This window comes from Lethenteron reissneri, chromosome 27 (assembly GCF_015708825.2).
Source record: "Lethenteron reissneri isolate LAM-NWPU_2019-01 chromosome 27, ASM1570882v1, whole genome shotgun sequence".
NCBI lineage: Eukaryota > Metazoa > Chordata > Hyperoartia > Petromyzontiformes > Petromyzontidae > Lethenteron > Lethenteron reissneri.
This window is the reverse complement of record NC_083805.1, coordinates 10059517-10072017: the sequence shown is the minus strand read 5'-3', so window position 1 is coordinate 10072017 and position 12501 is coordinate 10059517. Positions and strand designations below refer to the sequence as shown.

The following is a 12501-nucleotide window of genomic DNA, read 5'->3' as shown; positions in this document are numbered from 1 at the left end:
CTATACTGCCTTCAACTTGTATGAACGACTGGGTGTTTAAGGTTAGCGATGTGTCGTATTATCTGGCTGTAGAGCAAATGAAAAAATAAAATTACTTTACTATGCAAGTTAAAAAAATTGTGTTTTAATAATTGTTTTTTTTTTTATTAGGGCCCCTTTATAACATCTGCTACAGACGCCGCACTAGCTTAATCCGGCACCTCCTCGATGCCCCCCCCCACCCGCCGGGAAGGGAGTTTCACAACAATTGTGCGGTGAATCGCAACCCTCGGTGGTGGCTCCACAAGTGCTGGATTACAATGCGAATGACGAAGTAAGTCGTCCTCCCTGAACACACTCAGGCGTGTTCCGTAAGGAGACCATTCCACGCCGAATGTTCACGCTGTGGTTTGCGTCTTATTCTAACCTTCTGCTGCAGATGCAACTAATGCGCTCGTGAATGCGGTGCTGTTTCCTTTTTAAATCCTTTATATTAAGTTCGCTTGCTTGCTTGCGTGCTTGCTTGCTTGCGTGCTTGCTTAGGACCGTGCAAATCTTTCGGTCGTTTGTTAACCCACTTCCCGTGATCCAATCGAGCTGACATTTTCCACACAGACTCGTTGTGCGAGACAATTAATGTTCGTAAAAAAAATTCCCCAAATTTTACACTGTTTAGGGAAAACATATTAAATATTTTATTACCAATTGCTTAATACTGGCAGACAATCATCTGACCCATAGGTGGCAGCCATCTCAAGCCAGAGGACGAGAAGACTCTAGCCGCCACGCATATAAAGGATTTATAGTAAAAAACTTTGTTTTTACGGGTTTACTTGTTAAATCCTTTATATTAAGTTCGCTTGCTTGCGTGCTTGCGTGCTTGCGTGCTTGCTTGCTTGCTTACGACCGTGCAAATCTTTCGGTCGTTTTTTAACCCACTTCCCGTGATCCAATCGAGCTGACATTTTGCACACAGACTCGTTGTGCGAGACAATTAATGTTCGTGAAATTTTTTCCAAAATTTTACACTGTTTAGGGAAAACAAATTAAATATTTAATTACCAATTGGTTAATACTGGCAGACAATCATCTGACCCATAGGTGGCAGCCATCTCAAGCCAGAGGACGAGAGGACTCTAGCCGCCACGCATATAAAGGATTTATAGTGAAAAACTTTGTTTTTACGGGTTATACTTATTTTGGAATCGTTTGCGCAACACGGTTGGCCCCTAGCTCTCATTAAAATAAATTCGGTTTCGATACTGCGTTGGCAGCGGTGCACAAGCACAATGTAACATTTTAATCAAGAATCCTGCCAACAGTGGCATGGGAAACACGCAATGGGCGACGTTTGGGGCGATTGTCTCTCTTCCTAGCAGAGAGATGCCTTGGGGTCTGACGTCTTTGCTGCGTCGTGAGAGATGGAGGCTGCGTGGGAGAGACCTTCATCGCGAAATGGGGTCGTGTTGGTGACGAGTTTGTCTTTTTATTTTACGAAAAAAGATGTTGGAGACATAACGGGTTGAGAGATGATCCAGGAGACGGCTCGGAGTGGCCTTCATCCAGCAGTGGGTTGATCATGGCTGATGATGACAACAACAACAACCATTCGCCACTAATTGGCGGTTACATCACCACGGCGTTTGTGCCAGGCGATGTGCACGTTGAGGCGACGCGAAGTGTCGCTGATGACACACACACACACAGAGACACTTGGGAAAGTTCATTCGCCAAAAAAAGCACGGAACACCACTTATTCATTTGATGAACATTGTTTAAAACATCACCGATTCGTGTTTACGGCTGCGGGAAAGCGCTGAAGCAGCGAATGTGCGGGGGTCTAACTCGCGTTGCGGAAAGGTGACACAAACAGGGGCTTGTTTTTCTGACCCGCGGTGCGTGCTGAGAACAACAGCAGCGATGGCACTCCCCACTCACCCCAACACACCCCCACCCGCTCACTCGTTCGCTCACCCGCTCACTCGTTCGATCACCCGCTCACTCATTCGCTCACCCGCCCACTGCCTCGTTCACTCGCCCAACCCACCCTCTCTCATGCACTCACCCGCCCTTCCCCCTTGTCCTTCCCCCGCACCTCAGATTAGCACGGTTGGCTGTGTACGGTGCGAAAGAAGTTCAACATACATTCGTTCGCCCACCCATTCCCTCATTCACTCACCCATTCACTCTTTCATTCACCCACTCACTCACTCACTCATTAATTCACTCACCCACTCAATAATTCACTCACCCATACTCACACATCCATCCAGCAGCTCAATCACTCATTCACTTACCCACTCACTCAATTCACTCACCCATACCCGCACATCCATCCAGCCGCTCATTCACTCATTCACTCACCCACTATTCACTCATTAATTCACTCACCCATACTCACACATCCATCCAGCCGCTCAATCACTCATTCACTCACCAACCCGACAATGCACTCACTCCTCGAACCTTTTTATTCTATCGCTATCCCAGTCATATTCGCCAAACTGTTGGGGCAAGTGCTGTCAACGAGCGCCTAACGACGGCCAGCATGGCACACGAGGGGGGGGGGGGGTGGTGGTCAGCACCACGCACAGCCCCCTTTGCATCCCCATCCACACCTGGAACTCCTTTGAGGCCGAGTCAACCTACAAAGACAAAATTCCCCCGTATAACCCGAACAGACTTTCGTGGCAAGTGCCGTTAGCGAGCACATAACGAATGCCGGCACGGCACACGAGTGGATGAGTGACCAGCACCAGCCCCCTTTGTCTCTCCAGTGCCTGATGTGTGTGTGGGCTGGGGGCGGGATTGTTACACACCACACCTGTTACTCATTTGAGGCTGAGTCGACCTACACGGACACACGCACTCCACGCATGCCGCCCGGAGGCGTTGTCCGCGATCTCGCGTCTGATTGGCTGCGCGACGGAGCCGCACCCCCGCGCCGCGGCTTAAGAGGCGGCGCCTCAGAGCAGCCGACTCCACGTGCTGAACGCTCCCTCCGCGTCGTCGTTCATTGCGCTCTCGTCCCCGCTCATCTCGCCCGCTCATCACGCAAATACCGAGGTGGGTATCAGCTACTGTCGTCTGCCTGCCTGACTGTCTGTGTATTGCATACAGCCCCACCCACCCTGCTATCCAAGCGAGCTTGCGTTATGTGTTGCATTGGTGGGACCGCATGCGTAATTAATTGATCAATATTGTACGAGCTTGACGACCTAAAGTTTTGTATTGCGTTGTGGTGGAAGATTGTAAGGTCGTCGCCGTCGGCAACAGCGGTAGCAGTCGTGATCTGTACACTGCTAGATGTAGGCCATCCCCCCCCCCCCCGTCTCCTGGTCTTTTGATGCAACAATCCATTTGCCCTTGGAGCAACGGGGTTGTTTTCATCGCTCCATCTCCGCAGTGGACGTACTATTGGCGCGTTCCTCTCTTGGGGCTGCCGTTCCGTCGTTCGTCTCGACCAATGGCCATAGCCACCCCTTCTGAGTGCAGTGTCCTGCCCAAAGCCAACTTTGCTTTTCCATACAAATGTGTTGTCCTTCCGCCGTCACCTCCGATTAACACGGTTGCCTACGCACGGGTGTGGGGGGGAAGACGCTCTATATTTAAGTTTAACTTATTAGGTATCACCCTGTGAGCCATGTGGCTCTTGACTCGGGTGCAACAAAACAAAAACACGCCGTGAGCACAACTTGAGTACGCGCTCTTATCCACGTGTTCATCCTTTTTGTCTCTGCGCGTCCACGTGCTTCTTTGTTGCCACCCTTCGCCCGTTGTGCCCAAATTTCCTTCGGGCGCATCGAATCAAGATCGACCGCCCAGGCTTCGTCTGTCTGGTTTCACCAATCACAAAAAAAACGAGTTGATGTTGTCCATCCACCTTTTGACAATTTCCATACAGGCCGTGTCTGCAAATAGTCGTTCTCACGCTGTAGCCGATGCCTCTACCGCACACGATGTTAACCGTCTGCATTGCGTCGAGCAATCTGAATTCGCACAGTAATTTACGAGATTTATTCGAATTCTTAGCCTGCTCGTAGCCTCCTCGCCACCGAAGTGACACTACGAGAATGATCATTGTTACGTAGTCTTGAAACGTAGAGTCCTACTGCCCTGGCGTCTCGACCACAAACTTCGCCACCTCGGTCGGCAAGTGGAGTTAAAGGGAGTCGCGCGAATCGAACTGCTCGCTCGCGCGGGTTGTCTTTTGTCTAAGCAACAGTTTGGGGGGGCATCGGGGCTATAATCCACGCGTCGTTGGCAGATGTTTCATTTCTCGTTCGATATTTGAATCACAGTAGCCCCGGCTCTCGCATAATATCCGTGATGCAGTCATTTATAGTCTGTTGATGGTCGGCGATGCGGCAATCGACTCATCTCGACGAGCTGTACACGATGCACCACCACTACGGTGCGTACCGCGAGCGTTCAGGGTCTCGGCGCAATCGTCCTCGCTGCGTTGCGACATCGCGGAGTGTGGCACCGATTTCGGATCGAGTGCTACCCGCAGTCGCGGAGCTAAGTACACCCCTGTGAAACAAATAGTGTCCCAGAAATAAAACATTGAATTGCCTCGGCCATTGTGTATTATTTTTCACCCCGGGGCACCGCCATCAGGATCACTTTAATTAGCGAAGATTTTCCGAGCCTCCCCAACCCCCACCCCCTCTGCTCCATGGCCCCACAGCAAGCGGGGTAGTTGTTTACTCGCAGTGTCTCCCCCCCCCCCCCCCCATCTTTCGGACAGTCTGTGGATCTGCCCGTAGTGTACGATGCAACGTGCATTCATATCGCGTCTTAACACGCTCTGCGGAGTTAGGTGGGGGGGGGGGGGGGTGCGTTCGTTTTGTAGAATAAGACACGGGGGTTGGTCAAATGCAACTGAATAAAGAGACGTCAAGCCGGGCGGAACCGAGAGCGCTCTTAGAACAACAGCTGGAACGATGCTTGCTGCGAGTAGCCAGCCCTCCGCGGTAGCAAGATGCATGCAAACGGCAGTACAGCAAGTAGGACGATTCTGTACGAGCTGAATGATGTAAATTTCCGTTTGGGTATCGACTATAGCGATATCACGTGGTGTTGAGTCCTCGCTGGGGCTTTGCTGAAGAAAAGAATATTGTAACGCGTGCGATCGCATTCGCAGTGCTCGTAGTGAGCTACTCCTGCTGACACGACAGACGCCTTCAAACACAGCTGCGTGAGCATCTGATGTGTGTTCCAATTCAGTGGTGTTGGTAGCCTTAGCGGAGACGACTAATCTTTAGAAACGGCCTTTCCGCGTGGGGGGACACGGGGCAGGGTGAAGATATCCCGTGCGTTGGCATTATCAAACAACGCTTATCGGTATTGGTGATTTAATTCACACGTGCATAATTTGATTCTCAATGTTGCTGATAAACTTGTAATTGAATTGCCATTGGCGTGATGGGGTAAATTCTGTGCCGAGTTAATCTCTTTAAGGGCCCGTGGGTGAGTAGACCTTCACTGCTTTGCGTTCTGTTTTCAAGCAATGTCCTGCTCAAATGAGTGCTCCTCATCCCGTTTACAGCTCAAAATCAGTTGTGGAAATTCCACATTCCTATGTCGGGCTTGCCAGTTCAAGGTATAGGACGGCGACTTGAATTCATCGCGTCGACTCACGGGAGGGTTGATGGGCCGAGTCAACCGCCCCCCAAACTAAGATTTTAACTCGCGACCTTCCAGATCGCGAGCCACTCGCCTCTACAGGCTCCGTATTGGTTGCACAAAATATGCAGCGGCAGCAGGCGGCGGCTGTGGCCGTCGCAGGAGACGCGTGGCCTTAATAGGCACTTGCTTAAATACAGCCCTGCGGGGTCGAGCATTCTGTCGAACCCCAAGAGGTCGTGACCCACAGCTGGGGTCAAGCCTTGGAGCAGAGAGGCCAGACCACGGTGCTGTTACAACATCCCCCCCCTAGGTTGGAAAGGCTGGGAACCGGCCACTTGATTTGGGCGTCTCGTTACTGTGGTGCATGGACTGGGGTTTCTATGTTGAGCAGGTGTCGTCTTATTATACAATAAGTGGTATTGGTACCACACGCACACAGATCGGCTGTAGTCAACTTTGCTGTGAGGTTGGCCGATTGAACTCCGTGCAATCTCCGCGAGGAGACATTAAATAACGAAAAATACTTTATCTTAGTGGATTCTCGCCTGGTGAGATGGAGGGATAATCCCAGAAAATAATACGTGTGGTAATGATGCATTCACATCATCGATTGATATAAATTGTTAATCTCGCAAAATGTTCGCGTCGGTTCGGGTGTGTTGTTTGTAGGGCTGAACGATTAATCGATTTCAAATCGAAATCGCCAATTAGATATTTTCCCCAAATCGTTCAGCCCTAGTTCTATGTCCAGCAGTGGCTTTGCATGACCCCTGCCCCCGGCAGAGGCGATACCACTGGACTGCCATTGTAAATAAAATAAAAACCGCATAGATTCCTGTATCAAATCGTGACTTAACTAAATTGTTGGTGGTGAGTGAAATCGTTCAACCCTAATCACGACCAAAAATAGTTCAATTATTTGAGTTGAGCAGGAGCCGGATACACCAGTCACTCGTAAATATGTGTGCATATGTACAAACGTAGACCAGTTAAGCAATACAAAAGCTTCAATAAAAATTATTAAACGGTGGTGAGCATAGCGGCCTCTAGTGGCTTGAAGAATTGCATAAAACCATTACAACATACGAATCCAAACACGTATTCTTCCAGTGCGATTCTATGCATGCACTTTCAATATTAATAAATTTGCCACCAAGTCGAGTTTTTAGTTTGTCCTTCCCCCGCACCTCCGGTTTAGCATGGTTGGCTACGTATGGTGCGAAAGAAGTTAGACAAACAACTCGCTCGCTGGCTGACAAGCGAGCGAGATACCAAATGTACACACTCACCGACCGAACCTAAAACTAACGATTGCCGGCGGTTGTCTTGACTTGATCGCAGCAGCAGCAACAGCAGCAGCAACAACAACAGCAGCAGCAGCAACAACAGCAGCAGCCATGCCCGTGATCGAGACCATCACGGTGGAAGCTCCCACCTTGGAGCAGCAGCAGGACACGGCGCAGGCGCTCAAGGGTTCGTCCCCGGGCTCCCCCACGACATCGCTGCTGCTGCCCCTGCTGCCCCTTCACGCGTGCACGCCGTTGCGCGAGAGCCTGGCGCTGGGCCGCGTGGCCGGCACGCGCGTGCTCCTCAAGCTCGACAACGCGCAGCCCTCGGGCTCCTTCAAGATCCGCGGCATCGGACACCTCTGCCAAGTGGTGAGCAGTCTTTGCTCCCTCCCTTCCTCCTTGCGTATGGCGGTGGTGGAGCTGAGTGGATATGTTTCTGTGTTCGTGTGTGGTGAGGAGGGTGAGGAGATGGCCTCTTGGGAGCAGCAAATCACAGTGAATATCTGAAATGCTGCCGGCGAATGATCGCAGCTCGGCAGGGGTTCATGTGAAAAAGAGCTTCATAGCTCATCGGATTTCTCCAACGTAAATAAAGATTCTGATTTTTGAGATGGGTGACCAGTAAAGGTAGCTCAGGGAGAATCTCTGATCCCCCCCCCATCACCCACGTGACGGTGCATGAATGACGCGTGCATTGCATGCGTTTTAGTTTTGTACGAATGCCTCTGACTTTTCTAAAGCTAAGCACGTTTGTGAACTATACGGACCAAAGTGCGCTATGTGCTGATGAAGATGGGGTGGTTTTCATTCCCAGGAACTTGACCTTGCATCGTTTCTTCGGTGAAAAATGTCTACTTGCCATCGCGACACGTTATTTTATTCGTGCATGTGAGATTCATCACGAGCCGTTAGCCATCCCCTGCAAGATGATGCCGTCACAACGTTTTAGTCTGACAATGTGACGATCCTTCCAGTGCGTGCGCCAATTTCATCATGGTGGGCGTCCTGTCGGAAGCGGTTTTGGCTGCCATTTTGTCATTGAACTCGATCACTGCCCATCGTCCTTTGGGTGTCTCTGCATTTTGTAAATGTGTTCCATGCCATCCAGCTGAATACATGTCTTGTGAGTGATGACATTGGGGGGGAGGAAGGAGTTTATTTTCTGCTTTGTTTTTGCAAATATTCCGATGTCTCTCAAACTAACTCCCCCCCCCCCCCCGTCTCATTTCAGTCGGCACGGAGAGGATGTCAGCGATTCGTTTGCTCCTCCGGTGAGAACCTTTTGTATTTTTTATTTACGTGTGGTTATATGCATGCACATTCAGTATCGATAGATAATCCAATGCGTCGTTATACCCCTGGTATAAGCATGAATCGTTTACAAGCGCCGGCATTCCTGACCGTGATGTCGGTTTCTTCCGCCCCCCCCCCTCCTCCACCACTCTGACCTCCTCCGGGTGCTCAGGCGGGAACGCCGGCCTGGCCGCCGCTTACTCTGCGCGGATGCTGGGCGTGCCGGCCACCATCTACGTCCCCACCACCACCCCGAACTTCACGGTGGAGCGCTTGCGCGACGAGGGGGCCACCGTCAACATTCACGGACAGGTGAGGCCTGAGTGGCGACGCAACTGCTTCGCATACGCTTAGGCTTTTTTGGTTAAATCGCGTAGGAAAAAAATCTACAATTAAAATAAAATTATAGAATTAATTTTCTTTTTATAATAATTTTATTTAATTTTTTACCTACGTGACTTTACCGAAAAGTCTAAGAGTATGACCTCTAAGACTGAGCGGCAGGTAATTGGAATTATTTTGTCTCCAGGTATCGCACTGTAAAATAATCTCCGTAGTTCACGTTGGGGCTCGCACATGGATAGAAATACGGGGGCACCTGCCTAGCGAACTAGCTACTACTAAATCTAGCTACCTATCTACCTGCATATCTGTGTGTGTGTGTGTAAACAAGCCAGTCGGGGCACGTGGGTCATGAATTTTCTTTGGTTGTCAAGAGCGTTGTTTCTTTTTAATGGGATAGTTATTTTTCAGCTGGAGGCAGTGGCTTTGCGCTCAGGCTTAAGCCAAGGTAGGGATGTGGCTCGCTCGCGCGCTGACTGCTCTCCCGCTTGCCGTCTTGCCAGATGCTGGACGATACGATTGAGTACGCGATGGAGGTGGCCAAAGCCAACAACTGGGTCTACATTCCCCCATTTGACAACCCTCTCATTTGGTGAGTTCTGTTGTTCACAAGATTGTGTTGGGTTTCATGCGTGTGTACAAAAGGTTGTATTGTAGTGTCGCGTACACAATAGTTTTACGCCCTTTCATGTTCGTGTATATTTATTTTATCTGCATTGAGCTATTATCATATTCGTAAAGAGGATACGGTACTTAATTTGGAAGGTATACATTATTATCTGATGGATTTTAAAGAACTTTAAATTTTGTTAACTAAATGGGCAACCTGGATAATCGGTTAACTTACTTTTTACCCACATCACAAATTGATCTGCATCACACATTAGCGTGCATTTCATAACCTTTCTATTTGCCCTCCACCCCCCCCCCCCCCCCCCCCCCCGGTGTGTATGCATACAACAGGGAGGGCCACGCGAGCCTGGTGCACGAGCTGAAGGCCTCCATGCACTCCAAGCCGGGTGCCATCGCCCTGTCTGTGGGTGGTGGAGGCCTCATGTGTGGCGTGGTGCAGGGCCTGAGGGAGGTGGGCTGGGAGGATGTCCCCATCATCGCCATGGAGACGCGAGGGGCCGACAGCCTCAACGCCGCGCTTCAGGCTGGGAAGCTCGTCACACTACCCAGCATCACCAGGTGAGGGCCTGGTCACTTAGGCCGGGGTGAAGCCTTTTTGCTTGGGCCAGGGTGAGGTCCATTTTCTTTTCACTGCTTACTACGCGACTTTCCCAACTGAGGCTACCATGGCTAAGTATAAAGTTGTGACCTGCTTCCTCGCTGTGTAAAGTGGCAGGCTCAATGGCGTTGGAGCTCCATTGAAGCAGTGGCCACCCATTGCTTCAAGTACACGATAAATTAACCCAATCTTGTTAGATATTGGAACCTAAGCAGAGATGAGTTTTGTTTCGTATTTGAACGGGAGACTGCCTGGGAATACCACGTTTATCGGCTTGGGCTGCAACGTGGCCAGGAGATGGCACTACAGTAATGGATTCTTGAACCTATCTGTGTGGCACTTTTACATAAATGTAGTTCCTTACACGAGTGGGTTTCTCTGGGTACTCGGGTGTCATTGTGAATAGAATTGGCAAAAATTCCCAATGTAAGGTCCTGCTGGCATGGTGTTTTACAGGCGACCACGGAATGTGACATTTTTGTCTTTGTTGTTTACAGCGTAGCGAAAAGTTTGGGCGCCAAAAGGGTTGGCGCCTACTCGTTCAAGGTGGCCAATGAACACCCGGTCTTCTCAGAGGTCATCTCTGACCAGGAGGCTGTGAAAGCCATGGAGAGGTTTTTGGGTGAGTTTGATGCACAGTCTTTTTGCTCGATCACCAACGGTGCGTGATAAATCCTTCAAAGCTGATGCCACCACCACCTTGGTCATGTGTAAAGCACTCTTGAGATGCCTTCACGGATATGAAGTGAGATTATAAATTTAAATAAATAGTGATTTTATCAAATTTTGACATCTGCAGACGATGAGAAGATCCTGGCGGAGCCGGCGTGCGGGGCGGCGATCGCGGCCGTTTACTCCAAGGTGATCCAGAAGCTGCAGGGGGAGGGCAAGCTGAGCTGGGACCTGCCCTCCGTGGTGGTGATAGTGTGCGGGGGCAGCAACATCACGCTCAAGCAGCTCTACCTCCTCAAGGAGCAGCTGGGCATGGACGACGACACGTCCTCGTGAGAGGCTGCGTCGCCTCGTTGAAAAGGGCCCGGAGTGGGGGTGGGCAGGAGCGTTAAATTGTCTTTGCTTGGACACGAGCAGGAGAGACACGAGCCTATAATGAGATTAAAAAGTGAGATGTGAATAGCAATAGTGTTTTTAAGTATTTTTTTGTAAGTTATATATGGGAATTATTTTTGTAGGGATAGAGTTTCAGTACGAAACGCTTTGCAGAGTCTACCGATTTGGACTTTTGTCTGTCGTTACTCAGAAGCTCGTTTGGGGGTTATTTCCTGTTGCGGGAAAAGTCAGAAATGAAAATCGGTAGGTATAGTGTTGAAGAGTGGGTTTTGTAATGTTATGTGGGGATTTGTTTTGCAGGGATAAAATTTTAATATAAAATCGATGCATATTGTCGACTGAAATTTAACTTTTTGCGTTAATTGCAACTAAGAAACGTGTCTCTTAATTCCCTGTCTTGGTCTTAGGGACTCTACCGCCATTCGTGTCCGCTGTTGTATTTGTATTTTTTTTTTTACCGACAGCCACCAAGCAGTCTCTGTTATTGCTTGCAATTGGAGGATGTCACGTTGGCCGTCGTACCAAATGGCATTCGGAGTTCGTCTCTGGGGTTTACGAATGTGCACCCGCATGTTGTTAAGAAGCCAACCTCAACTCAAAGGTTTTGTCAGCTGTGCTGACACAATCTCCGTTCACACACCGACAAATTCTCACTCATGTGAAACTGGTCGGGCGAGAGCAATAGTGCACAACGATGGAGCTGGAATGCTGCGAAGTTGGTGGGGCGTGGGTTGGAATTCTGTTGTCGTAGGTGAAGGTGTGGAGGGGCACCAAGTGGTGCATAGGTGTTCACCAAAGGCACTTTGGAACATTACAAATATATAACTTGTCGTTTCTGTTGTACATCCGGCCCAAAATATTTGAAGGCACATTCTACTGTACCGATATCTACATCATTTTAGTGTTCTTGAAATGTCGTTTTTAGTTATAATGCTGGATTTTATAATGAATATTTCGTAAACATTTTAAACACTGTATAGTAAAAGCAATATTTAATGTTTTGCTGTTACGTTTCGGTGCGTACTGTAATAAATTTGTTGAAAGGCCAGAAAATGTCGTTGTATTTGTAAGTAAAAAGTTTTGGGTATATCCTGTTGCTGGTGATGTCCACAATACAAATGGCATGAAAACAAATTGATAAAATAATTTCCATCTCCTCTTGGTTCTTTCGGTAAAGTCACGTAGAAGGGAAGTAATAAAATAATAATACATATTTTTATTATTTTATTACTTGCCTTCTACGTGACTTTACCAAAAGAAACAAGAGGATGAATACCTGCAGTCACGAAAGCTTTAAATCGAAATTTCCATCTCCTCGGATGCGCCGACCGGTCATTGTAACACACCCAATGGCAATGAATGTCCCAGACGAGGTCACGGGGTTCGGCTGTTTAAAACAAACATGGCTTTAACACGTTTGTCTGGAAGGCCAATAGGTCGATAATTTTTTTTTTGTTACTCCGAGAGAGACTAACTTTGTTTATTTTTTTTGCTTTACAAATCATGATGTTATCGAACCAACGCTTTGACCCCCAAGGCTGTTGAAGGGATAACACGCAAGTGCAATTCGTTTCTTTCCAACTGCTTTGTGTTTGTCCTTCCCACGCACCTTTTGATTAGCATGGTTGGCTACGTACGGTGCTAAAGAAGTTAGACATATATACAAGC

The 12501-nt window shown here is 49.0% G+C and overlaps 1 protein-coding gene across 3 annotated transcripts; it reads left to right on the top strand.

Annotated features, from left to right (window-relative positions):
* Nucleotides 1-2840: 2840 nt before the first annotated feature.
* Nucleotides 2841-11886, top strand: SDS (serine dehydratase). Of its 3 annotated transcripts, none has more exons than XM_061561409.1 (8): nt 2841-3045; nt 6955-7268; nt 8131-8170; nt 8365-8504; nt 9038-9126; nt 9498-9725; nt 10263-10387; nt 10565-11886. In XM_061561409.1, the coding sequence occupies exons 1-8, from the start codon at nt 2856-2858 to the stop codon at nt 10771-10773; spliced, it is 1335 nt and encodes a 444-aa protein (XP_061417393.1). In that variant the 5' UTR covers nt 2841-2855; the 3' UTR covers nt 10774-11886. The 3 variants fall into 3 exon arrangements, with proteins under 3 accessions (XP_061417393.1, XP_061417392.1, XP_061417394.1); XM_061561408.1 differs by having other exon boundaries at nt 6952-7268; XM_061561410.1 differs by having other exon boundaries at nt 2968-3045; nt 6970-7268.
* Nucleotides 11887-12501: the final 615 nt, after the last annotated feature.

Excerpts from the sequence above, each read along its gene's own strand:
- SDS (XM_061561408.1), top strand. The coding sequence starts at position 2,856 with ATGCCGCCCGGAGGCGTTGTCCGCGATCTCGCGTCTGATTGGCTGCGC. Across the intron at positions 8,505-9,037 it reads CCGTCAACATTCACGGACAG|ATGCTGGACGATACGATTGA; the intron begins GTGAGGCCTGAG and ends CCGTCTTGCCAG. Across the intron at positions 9,127-9,497 it reads TTTGACAACCCTCTCATTTG|GGAGGGCCACGCGAGCCTGG; the intron begins GTGAGTTCTGTT and ends TGCATACAACAG.